General features: G+C 32.6%; 1 protein-coding gene across 1 annotated transcript; it reads left to right on the top strand.

Moving 5' to 3' along the window:
• The first annotated feature begins 6,921 nt into the window (after positions 1 to 6,921).
• Positions 6,922 to 10,291, top strand: LOC132171388 (uncharacterized). The gene is given in 5 exon segments (XM_088511147.1): positions 6,922 to 7,229; positions 7,564 to 7,654; positions 7,813 to 8,789; positions 8,882 to 9,025; positions 9,701 to 10,291. Coding segments are annotated over 5 exon segments (1,656 nt in total). The 5' UTR covers positions 6,922 to 7,139; the 3' UTR covers positions 10,055 to 10,291.
• The last annotated feature ends 1,683 nt before the right edge of the window (positions 10,292 to 11,974 follow it).

The raw sequence follows: 11,974 nt of genomic DNA, 5'->3' as shown, positions 1-11,974 counted from the left end.
TAATGGTCGTGTACTTATATGACAAATCTTAGTGTATAATGCAGAAACGAATGAATGTGTAGCTCTAGAATCAAAGAGAGTACACGCAAGAGTACCAAATAGAGAAATGGTACCTGTCATTATATCATTGTTTGCTTCATCATTCTCATCGTCATCTATGGGGGTCAACGTATATACTCTTGCTTGAGCATGCCTTCTTTGTTGAAAGTCATTCCTTTGTGCTCCAGCTTCCCCCGTGGTATTCATTGGGCAATCCTTCTTAAAATGCCCCTTTTGACCACATCGAAAACAGCTGGTACTTTCACTCCTGCAATCTCCAAAATGCATTCTTCCACATTTGGGACAAGCAACCTTCTGACTTCTTACTGGAGGAGAAACATTCTGGTGATCCGCTGGTTCGGAGCCAGTCCCTACGACAAATCGTTTAGAGGGATAGGATGCTTGAGGCATTGACCGTTTCCTATGTTCACCCTTTCAACAAGGGATGCTATGTTTACTAATCGAGCATAGTTTTTGATCTCATGGCAGACAACTCTTTCCTTGATGCGAAAGTTAAGGCCATTTTCAAAACGTTCTGTCTTTGATACTTTGTCAGGACTAAGAGTAATACCAAACTTGGCTAACTCAGTGAATTTAATTGAGTATTGTTCCACTGACATAGTACCCTGCACCAAGTTCTAAAATTCAATAGCTCTTAACTGCTTTTGAGACCTTGGGAAATATTGCCTGTTGAATTCCTCAACAAACCTTTCCCACGTGATAACAACACCAGGTCCTATCAGCTCTTCCTGGGACTTCCACCATTTAAGGGCTTCACCAGTTAGCCTTAATACGATGTATGTCAACTTTTCCTCGTTTGTACACTTGAGTGTGTCGTCCAGCAATTGGATATCAGAAATCCAAGCTTTAGCTACTGTATGTCCTTGAGTCCCATTGAAAGTAGGAAACTGCTGATCAATAAAGTCACGCATCGAGCAACCGATACGCTCGACTGGTGCAACAGGTTGAGACATCCGTGAAATTGCTTCTGTGAATTGCCTAGTAATATCTCCCATAAAGTGGGCTAATGTTGGGTGTACACCATCATCGAATGCAGGAGGTGGAGGTGGTATTTCATCGTTTTCATTATAGGAGTGAGGTGCTTCGCCTTCTTCAACGATAGGGAGATCATGTCTTCATACCATAATTCTGTACAAATTAATTAACGACTTATCTATATCAAAGCAAACAACAAAATCACTCAAACATGTAAATAACATAGTTGGGCTTCTATCGCTAATACTTTATTCTCAAACAAAAGTTTTTAATAAAAAGTTATAAGTATTTTATTTAGTGAAGCTCTTGTGTTGTATACCCTAGTTCTAGTGTGATACTAACTTTCCCATAGAGCAAACCACTCTGATACCATAATGTAACGTCCCGATATTTGAACTAGCAAATATCGAAGTCGTGACGCTGCAACTTTAGAAAATACAATCTTACAGCGGAGTATGTATATTTTTTTTTCTTTTTCTATACCTAGGAGTAACTTACACAACACCATTGAGCTGACTGAAATACCTCGAGGTGATATAAAATAGAAACATGGTTTTCATTACAACATATGTACACACTAGGTGTACCAAATATATGCCACAGACGGCACCTAAATTACTATTGTAATATTTATTAAGTTCACACACATCATCATACGTAATAAAAACGATTAACATAAATGAGTCTTACTCCATAGAGTAAGCATCAATCCTGCAGTAAATGGTCTATCAACCATCAAAACCAGTAAAAGGACCATCGTCCTCACTTTCTATTCCTGCATCAAAATCTATGTAAAGATGACATTATCATATTTACATAGGCAAACAAGTGAGTAATCTATTTTCCTATAGATAAAGACTAAAAAGACTAGTTTGAACAAGTAAGATTAAATACTAAAATATAAAATAATGAATGAGTTGTGAATGCAGCGTAATGACAGATTAGTTTGTGTTTTATGATAATCTTTCTTCAGACCTCTTGTCATGAGCTCTCAGTCCACTTACGTCTGTTATGTCCCTCACACTTTAGAGGTTTACCTGTTTGGTGCTGGCAACTACACCGCCCCAGCTTAGTTATATATTAGGTCTGTTGGATGGTTATATGTCCCCATCCACTGAGATACTGACAGTTCCTCGCGGCAATCCACCCAGCTTGTTCTTAAGGTGGCTATCTTATCAGTCCATTTTATTAGACACATTATGCAACAGTTGTATTGCAAAATTATATTAATAAGACAAAATAAGAATTTCTATAACAATAAAACAAAGCTAGTATTCAGTAAGTATATCCATACTTACTCTCCTTAGTGTAGTATTCTGCTCCACTTCTGCATATAATACATACATACAAACAATACTTAGTTCATTCTCCAATAATATCATTGTTTAAAGACCCTCATCTTTTTATATTTATTTATTATCCGTCACTTCATCGTTACTTAACTCATTTTATTATATTAATCTAAAATAGTCACTTATAACTAGCTTTATACCTGAATTCATTTTTGGTGATGAGGCTAATGGCCAAAATCACTAAATACAAATTAGTATTATATATATATATATATATATATATATATATATATATAAAAAGCATGACTCTTATTTCGGAGATGAGACCAATGGTCTGTACTTACCAAAGTATGAATCAAAATTTAAATGACAATAAAAGAAATGACTGAATGTAAATACTGAATTCATATTTCGGGGATGAGACCAATAGTCCGTACCGCCAAAAATATGAACTAAAATTTAAATGACAATAAAAGAAATGACTAAATGTAAATACTGAATTCATATTCCGGGGATGACCGCAAAAAATATGAATTAAAATTTAAATGACAGTAAAAGAAATGACTGAATGTAAATACTGAATTCATATTCCGGGGATGATCGCGAAAAATATGAATTAAAATTTAAATGACAGTAAACGAAATGACTGAATGTAAATACTGAATTCATATTCCGGGAATGACTGCCAAAAATATGAATTAAAATTTAAATAACAATAAAAGAAATGACTGAATGTAAAAGCTGTAAAGTAAATAATATATAGATAATATCATAAGCCCTCAACTAATTGATTTTGTCCACTAACTCATTATTTTTAATTCACTTGTATCTATTATTTTATTTTACATTATACGCTTATTGTGTCTTTAAACAACTAAATGAGAATAAGTGATACAAGCAATAAATCATGATATTTATACAAGAAGCACTTACCCAATAATTCTTAGAAGTAAAACTCCACCAAATCTTCTCTAGGTAGCTAGTTTAGAAAAAACACTTGAACACTACAAGAAATATCTAGGCTATATGGTATTTGACTAGAACTAAGAAATAAAATGAAAGGAGGAGCAAACAATTTTACTTGTTCTAAGATTGTAAAAACTCAAGTGAAAGTGACTTTAGCTTTAGGCTCTATTTATAAGAGAATGAATGGTTAGGATTTATTTTTACACATTTGATCTAAGGGTTGAGATGTATTTAACCAAAAGAATGAACCTAGTCTATATTTCATGCTCTATACCAATTAGAATTTTCGTCCAAAATGAGGGCAGTGTATCCCGATCCATTTTTCAATGTCCAAACCTACTCTGATTGACATGAAATTTTGAGAGTAGATAGAGGACTCCAAGACAAACATTTTATATTTTTGGTTTGACTTCACCCGAGTTCGTTTGTGTCTATTTTTTGCCTGTACAAATTTTCAGATTCAACTTAGGCTTTAATTATTTGCATTCCCATCCCACTTGGCCACTTGCCTTATTAAATTATTATAATCATGATATTTACTATAACCCTTATTACTAGAAGCTTTAAGCTTTCAACAAAGGTGGCTAGCCTTGATATCTTTCTTTAGCAGTTTTAATCTCATTTAGACAGTATGAAAATTAAGACACTACTTTTTAGGCTAAAAACTAAAAAGCTTAAAATTAATTTCTGACTTCACTAAACACCAATATAAATAATTTATTCACTAGATTGGGTTTAATTATAAACATATTAGTGAAGCTAAATTTTAGAATTGAAGTGATATATAAAAGATGTCAAAAATCAATGTAATATACCTTTAACATTAAATAGTTATTTAATATCATTAATCCACATATCATTGTTCTAATTTATCGATTATTCTTTTAATCTATTTATTTAAATAAGAGTTTTAAAATCTAGGTCGTTAAATTGGAGGCCGCACAAAAGTATGAAAGGGCATTTAATCTTATGTTAGATGAAGATTCAAATTTTGTGCATTATTTGAATGATGATAGTGGAGGGAGGGATGTACTGGGGGCTCCAAATGAAGATGATTGGAATAAGGTTCGACACATTGTTAAATTCTTGCGTGTGTTTTATGACTAAACAATTTAGATGTCGGGTTCCTTGTACTCAACTTCTAACTTGGTTTTTGGTATTCTTCAAAATGTTTATCATTGTTTGGATGAGTATTGTGAAAGTAATGATTATTCATTGAGTAACATGGCAATGCAAATGAAAGAGAAATATGATAAGTATTGGGGAAATTTTTTCGCTATTAACCCTTTGTTGTTTATTGCTTTGGTGCTTGATCCACGTTACAAGATATCCGTCTTAGAATTTTGGTTCCAGACGAATGTGGGTCTAGAAAAAGCAAAAGAAATTGTTGACAAATTAAAGGATGTCTTGGCCCGGTTATATGAGCAATATGCTAAGAATGAAAGTGGGGCTAGGTTTGGAAATGAAGAGCGTGGTTGCACAAGTTCTGAAGGTGTGGGTGTGGGTACTAATAAGAAAGATGCTTTAACTATTTACCATTTATTTCGGGCGTCCAAAAATGTGATGATGTGTCGGACAGAGATAGAGCAATATTATACAGAAGAGGTGGAGACACCTAGTGACAACTTTGATATTTTAATATGGTGGAGGGTAAATAAGGTAAAGTTTCCAGTTCTCGCCGAGGTAGCACGGGATGTCCTAGCAATTCCACTTACTTCTGTTGCTTCTACGTCGGCGTTTAGCACCGAAGGTCGCATCATAGATCCTTTTCGGAGTTCTTTGACTCCGAAAACAGTGGAAGCCCTTATTTGTTGTCAAAATTGATTGAGATCTTCTCCCAATTTTCAGTATGTTGAGTCACTTTTGCTTGATATTGAAGATGAAGAAAGCTACAAGCTTGAGTCGGGTAATATTTGTTAATTTCAAATTTATTCATTATTCTAATTATTTGATTAAATTATTTTTACTAATCCTTTAAAAATTTCACTGTGGTAGAAATTATGTCTAATTCCCTCACATTTGACGCGAATTAAGGCTTAATGGATGAACTTTCCGGGGTAATGTTTTGTTTAAAATATTTGGTAAGTTTTTTGCATCTTATTTTTTTCTTATTTGATATTTATTTCTTACTCTTTAATGTTAATTACTAATAACGATTCACTTTATTTATGCTTTGATTTGTTGGATTATTGAAGGAAGTAGATTTAAGGAATTGAAGATAATCCATGTTTGAGGTGGCTCAAGGAAATTATTGTGTAACCGTGTTGATGTTGATGTTTATTCATATTGATCACTATCTTTATGTTTTCTCGCTTTTATATTTGTGTAATGGTGTTGCCCATGACTTATTTTCCTTTTGCTAGTGACTTTAATTAGTTAATACTTTGTTTATTATTCATCAATGAATTTTATTTTAATTTGGGTTTGGGTAGGTTTGATTTTTTTTTTTTAAGTGATGGCATTTTATGGGATTTCTTTGCCTTTGGTGAAAGAATTTTTCATTAACTAGTTTTGCTAGTCTAATTAGCATTCATTATGTTAATTAGTCCATTTGCTTTGGAAAAATGTATTTGATAATATATATATATAAAAAAAAAAGTTGAAGTGGATCAATATAAAAAAGTTTCAATTTTTAGCCCCAAAAAACAAATATTTGGGTCCCAACAAAAAGTATTTGGGCCCTAAAACAACTCATTTTTAATAAGTTATTTTAGCCCAATAAAAAGTATTTGGGCTCTTAAAAGTTTAAAAAAACTCATTTTTGGTCCAACAAAATAAATCAATATAAAGCTCTCGGTTAAATCGGTTAACCGGTTTAACCGAACCGTTTAACCATGTACCGTTTTAATTGAAATTATCGATTAAAATTCTTATTGGTTCGGTATCGGTTAATAAACCGTTTAACCGAAAATTATCAGTTAATAACTGATAAGGTCCAAAACCGGACCATTTTGACCCATACCCAGGCCTATATCTAACACTGGTTTGTTTTATTAATTTTTTAATTTTTTTTTTCCTTGTAAGTAGTAAAGTGAGGTTCTCCACTTCAAAAAAAAAATTAAAAAACATATAATTTTATTTAAAAAAAAAAAACAATTATGTTTCTAATAAAATGACATACATAATTTTAAAAAGGGTAAAGTCCGCTTAATCTCCTCAAACTATCATCTTAATGACAATTTACCCCCCAAACTATCAATTACGACAATTTACCTCACAAATTACCAAAATAATGATAATGTACGCCTAATGCTAGCAAAATGACACAATTATCCTTATAAAATTTTCAATAAAATAAAATTACCCTTAAAAATTTGAAAAAATATTAAATTTTTGTATTTTTGTTTTTATTTTAATAAGGGTAATTTTTTTTTTATTTTGTTGAAATTGGGAGTACATTATTATTGTTTTGGTAATTTATAAGATAAATTATCACAATTAATAATTTTGAGGTAATTTGAGGGATTAAGTGAAATTTAGCTTTTTAAAAAAACATATAATTTTGTTTTTGTACGTACATGTCTTATTCCATCTCAAACTCGGATTTGGAAGAATGGCCTTTTTGAAGAAAAAAAAAAGAAAAAAAAAAGCACTATATATATTTAACTTTCGGTGACGCTCTCCGCGGGCCACGGCCACCGTCTCAGTCACTCTCTCTTTACAGTTTTGCTCTCTCTCTCGCCAGATCGTCGAGGTTAATCTGTTGTCTTTTTGTTCTTTACTGGCTCTCTCTGCAACTTTGTGAGGATCTGGTGGGTGAAGTACCCATCTTTTTAATCAACAAAGAAATCGGAAAGATTCAAAGTTTTTGTGGGCTCAAAGTTTGTAGCCAGAGAGGAGGAGTTGATGATCATGAAGAAGAAACTGGAGGAAATACGGCCCGAGGGCTCCGTTAATTACATCCCCAAGTATTGTTTTGGATTTTCCGTGCCAGAGGTATCTATTGCTGATGTATTCCCATTGTGGCTGTTTTTTGTATCTTATATAGACAGATATTGATAATTTGAAACATGGGAAATTTGAATTCCAAGTCGCCATAGCTTTATAATTATAAAGTATGCAAATTTACTAAAATTTATGGAACAAATTCATGAAAGGTGAGACCTTTCAGCATAATCAATTCTTGTCGCCTACTGAAGTTTTTGACTCTGCTTACTGATTATCGTTGTTGTTATACTTGTTGGTCTCATTATGATTTTATTTTTGGTTTCTTAGAGCCTAATTGCTTCATCTTATAGCAATGTCTCATCTTATAGCTCTTTATTATCAGATTGACAAGATAATGTTGGACCGGTTGCCGAAACACCAAATTTCCAGACTCAAGTGGCCACAATTTCAGTCCAAGACGTTGCTTGGTGTAAGTTTAAGTTTTAGATATATTTCTATGTAATTCACATTGTATTAAATAAACGCCCTGAATTGTTCTTTTAGCTTTATTTACAACAAATGCCTACTGTTACTTTGGAATCTTGGTATGCACAAGAGTTAATTTTGTTTATGTTATTTTGTGTGCACATAGATTGACAGTGCCCAATGGCCGATCTGACTGGTAGATTGCCGGAGGACATTCTTTCTTCTATAATATCATTAATATCAGTGAGGGAAGCTGCCACTACTAGCATCCTTTCAAAAAGATGGAGATACCTTTGGACGACCTCTTCTAACCTTGACCTAGATCCCAAAAACATGCTTGGACTTTTTTTATGCTTGGACCATTTCAAAAGCCAGCATACTGAGTGGAAACAGAAGCAAAAGGGAAGATTTGTTAGATGGGCCAACCATATTCTGGAACTCTATGCCGGCAAAAAGATAGATTCCTTTAGGGTTGAGTATCCGTTGGGTAGTGGTCATGGTTGCGACGTTGATCGATGGATTCAGTTTGCAATTGGTATGCAAGTTCAAAGTCTTTCTATCAACCTGTTAGAACATTATTTGTCAGACTTGTCTCGTGAGCTCTATAAATTTCCATATTGGCTATTTGATCAAGCAGGGAGACAGTCAAAGATAAAACATTTGTCTTTGAAGTTCTGCAGCCTGAGTATTCCAGCAAATTTCAATGGCTTGAACTCCCTTTCATCCCTCTCGTTGACAAGGACAAGTTTAAGTCAAGAGAATGTGGATAACATTTTGAATGGTTGCCCATCTTTAGAATGGTTTAGTATGAGCGAATGCCGTTGTCCATTTCATTTGAAATTATCTAGTGGATGTCGGTTTCTCAGGCTGAGACACTTGAGGATATTTCGTTGCAATCCTTTAGAAAAAGTTGAAATTCATGATGCTTTAAGTATTGCATCAATTGAGTAAGACGCAATAATGTTTGGGCAGGTCTTGTTAAAGAACAGTGCACAACCTGTTAGAATATGTATGACTTTAGATCGTGGTGATCGTCTAAATTTGCAATACGATCCTAGAGGTCAAATTACATATATCCTTGGCACAGTTGCAAAAGAGTATCCTCTACTTGAGACTTTGTTAGTGATCGCTCCAATGGTCCAGGTATTGCCACTAACAAAAATTTTTAGTTGAACTTTTTGTCATCATTGAATATTATGTCTCTAGTTAAATGATTTCTTTCCATTGTCTTTCAGATTGATATAATACCTAAGCACTTAGCCACATTTACTAGACTCAAGCAGTTGAAGCTATTAGGTGTAAGATTTAGAAAAATCCTGCTGGACCTGACCTCTGCTTTTTTGGAGGCGGCTCCGTCATTGGTTGAACTTGAGATGGATGTAAGTTATCTTATATCACAAGCACATTTTTATTTGGTTGTTGAGCTGCACATGCCTTTTTGTTCCTTGGAACTTTGTACAAGAGGAATTTATTTATTTATTGCTTTTGATACCTTTTTAAACTAAGTTTTGTATGGTTGTTTTACCTTTTTTTAAGCCATAGCTCAATTTTATGTTTTCAAACAAAATATCATTTGGAGGAGTATTCATCAAAAATATTTTGGAGTCGTCTCACGACTTGGACAAATATTGGTGTGTTGTAATTGGATCTATGGAAGTATTTGTTCTTAAGGTAACAAGGTGGATAATTAGTTTTGCAATTTATTTCACTTTTCTTCACACCATTGTTTGAAAGATTTGCTTTTAAACGCAGATTTCACCTATTGTTTTTAAGACATCAAGAAGGATTTGTTGCAAAGATATTTGTAGGGTATAATTTTCAATGCACTATGTATTCACTTTCTTGGAAGGATTCGTGATTGGAGAGTAGAAATGATTGTTAGTGATTTCATTACCGACTTACTAAATTTAGGCTGAAAACTAACTAAAAAAAACAAAAAACAAAAAACTTGGTTTACTACTTGCATTGAGTTAATATCACCTATTGTTTAGTATTACATTATCAAGGATTTGTAGTGAAAGCTTATTTATGTTTTGCTTCTTGCTTGTTTTTAGCTCCTCCTTCCCTGCACTGGTGCAGCGAAAATAGAGCACCGAAAGATAGTCAATGGAGCAGATTACACAGAGCACAAAAAGATACCACTTAAAGAATATTGTCAACATCAGCGTCTCAAGGAAGTGAAGCTAAGTGGATTTCGTGGTTATACATCTGAATTTGACCTTGCCGTACTTTTGCTAAAAAATGCTCTTCTTCTTGAGAAGATGAGAATTGTTCGAGAAACAATACTTTATACAGGCGACAGTGAATGTTGGGTTATGAAGTTAGACACAGATCGAATCAAACAAGAGCAAATTCTCAAAATTTTGGGTCCGGAGGTGCCATCTACTGTTAATTTAGTACTTGAGTGATCTTTCCTGTTTCTTTGATGCCGGATGAAAAATAAAGAATTTGGTCTTTTAATTTTATTTGTAATTCAATAATAGGTTTGACCCGAAGTTTTAAGTTATTATGTAATTCTATAATGGGCTTAGCCCAAATCTGTCAACCCTAATTTTATTTGTTTGTCTATTTAAATGTTTTTTGTAACAATTTTTAAATGAATGACGAATTATAATCTTTGTGTGAGAAATTTTTGTAAGAGATAAGATTTCTCTGTTAAAGGTGTGACCTCTTTTGTCTTTGACTTTGAGACTTTGCCAAACTCTACCGTTGGCTGATGAGACTTTGTCCAACATGAAATTCATCTGTATTTTATTTTTTTATTTATAATACAGTTGCAAGAACTTGTTGCATATTTGTCTGGCCCAAAAAAATTATATTTCCAAGGGTAAATTTGGTATGCTAAATTACTATTTGAAAAAAAAAAAAAAAAGAAAAAAAAGGAAGGAATAGCTTCTACTAAAAAATACTCAACTACAGCTGAGGCTTATGGTTGTTTCATTTCATATGGAAGGTAAGGCCTAATGGTGCATTTGGGATTACGATTTCGTAAGAATAATCTGCGTTTTTAAAAGATATTGCAAGACATGATGCGTTTGGCATTGCGATTTAAAAATGACTTAATTTAAAATAGGAAAAAAATTTGCAATTTCTATAAGCACATTAGAGGTGCTTATTTGAAAAGGCGCGAATTTAAACCAAAATCACGATTTCAAATAACAAATATTTGATAAAAAAATTACTTTTTAACATGTTTTACCAAACGCAATCGCAATTTTAAAAACGCAATTTTTAAAATTACACTTATTAAAACCGCAATCTCAAACGGAACCTAAACCTCCTTCCTTCATAGGTACACAAACAGCCTCCCAAGTCACTTTTACTCTAGCAGCTGATGAATCGTTTGAAGACATCAAAAAATCTATTCAATTTCTGCTCTACTGATCTAATAACCTTTTTAATTAGGAAGGAAGAATAAAAATCTTAGATTCATAGACTTGAATACTATACAATACAGAGGAGAGTAGATGCTGCAGCCTTTTCTGAAAAGGACAACTTTTTGTAGAACCAAAATTTAATTTTAATTAGCTGTGATTTTTTTCTATTAATGGATTAAACTCATGAGTTATAAGCTTTCTTGATATCAAAAAAGCTCCTAAATATCTTATTAAAACTTTCCTTCCTTAAATTGAAAACACTAAATTAGTTGAGTTATAACTTGCCTCTTGACCAACTGAGTTACCCCTAAGCAGTATAAGGTACTTTTCTTTTGCATTCGATCCTCCCTTGTAGCCCCCTTTTTCCTCTTCAATTAGAAAAAAAAAAATAAAAAAAAATAAAAAAAAAATTTGAAAAAGAAAAGATTATTGACTTTGACTTGCTTTTATTTTGAAGAGATTATTAAAAAAAAAAAAAAAAAAAGTGAAAAACGTGGACAGGCACTAGAAGGATATAATCATAGTTGTGGAAGGGCAACAGATGGATGTAATCATTGTTAGCATAAAAAGAAACTATAATACACTATATTATGGGAGTCATTTTCATACATGCTTTTAGCTTAGGAGACAATGGACAAGAAGCCATGGGAATTTAATTATCAATTTATCATTTTGTTTAACAATTGTCCACTATTTTCACAAAAAAAAAAAAAAAAATTATCGCTTTCAAATAATTAGAATAATAAAAAATAAATCTTGATTTATCAACTTAAGGGTTAATTACATTTACCCTTCTTTCCTATATTTTAATTTTTGTAATGTCTTTTCTGATTTATTATTGGGGTTGCAATGTTTCCCCTTCGCAATTTAGAGTGACAAAAATATTTTCTATAAGATTAAAAAAATGACTTATCTTTTTTTTTTTAAAAAAAAATTATCTCGTGAAAATAT

The sequence above is a fragment of the Corylus avellana genome, chromosome 1 (assembly GCF_965113065.1).
Source record: "Corylus avellana chromosome 1, dhCorAvel1.hap1.2, whole genome shotgun sequence".
Lineage (NCBI taxonomy): Eukaryota > Viridiplantae > Streptophyta > Magnoliopsida > Fagales > Betulaceae > Corylus > Corylus avellana.
The sequence above is the reverse complement of the archived record's forward strand: the minus strand, read 5'-3'. Positions and strand labels throughout refer to the sequence as shown.